This window comes from Plasmodium fragile (assembly GCF_000956335.1).
Source record: "Plasmodium fragile strain nilgiri unplaced genomic scaffold supercont1.128, whole genome shotgun sequence".
NCBI classification, from domain to species: domain Eukaryota; phylum Apicomplexa; class Aconoidasida; order Haemosporida; family Plasmodiidae; genus Plasmodium; species Plasmodium fragile.
Window position 1 is genome coordinate 19,316 of NW_012192708.1, and position 602 is coordinate 19,917.

General features: G+C 42.9%; 1 protein-coding gene across 1 annotated transcript in view; it reads right to left on the minus strand.

Annotated features, from left to right (window-relative positions):
* Window positions 1-257: 257 nt before the first annotated feature.
* Window positions 258-602, minus strand: part of AK88_05413 (uncharacterized protein) — a gene marked incomplete at both ends in the record, with an annotated part of 3,785 nt that continues 3,440 nt past the window's right edge. The window contains one exon of the mRNA XM_012483015.1: window positions 258-334. Within this exon, the coding sequence (XP_012338438.1) occupies window positions 258-334 (77 nt within the window). The remainder of the gene's footprint in view (window positions 335-602) is intronic.

The window sequence follows — 602 nt, forward strand, 5'->3', positions numbered from 1 at the left end:
GGAACAAGAAATTGATGTTGTTACTGCGGTTTTTAGGTGTACGCACACAGAGACAACGTCTGAAGGCGTTTAGTGTAGACCGGTGTAGAAAGACGTATTCATGACGCGTTGTGTGTAGTGTACTTTTTCCTGTTTTTTCCTTTCTTTCTGTTGTTTTTTTCTTTTGTTTTCTTTTCTGTTTCTTCCCTGTGCCCTCTATTTGCAATTCCTATGCACATTTTTGGTTTGGGTCCATGCTGCGTTCTACCTTTATGTGCTTAACTTTTGCTCGTTTTATCGAACATTTGATTGCTACTTGCGCAGCAGTGAAGAACGACAGAAGCAGCATTATCGACTAAAAGTGGACGCACGCGCGCATTAATGCAATATAACAACAATACGAATAATAGTAATGTATGAGTATTTCTACGGGTACCGTATATTTCAGTGAATAGTAGTAACATGGGATCGGTAAATTTGGCGCACGCATTGGCGCAATGGGTACTCGCCGCGGGCATTTCCGATCAGCACCAGTATGAGGTAGGAGCATACAGGAATAGAAGAGCACAACGGGGCGTTCAGTGCCAGGCTTTTATTGTTACACGAGAGAAGGAAGCACATCG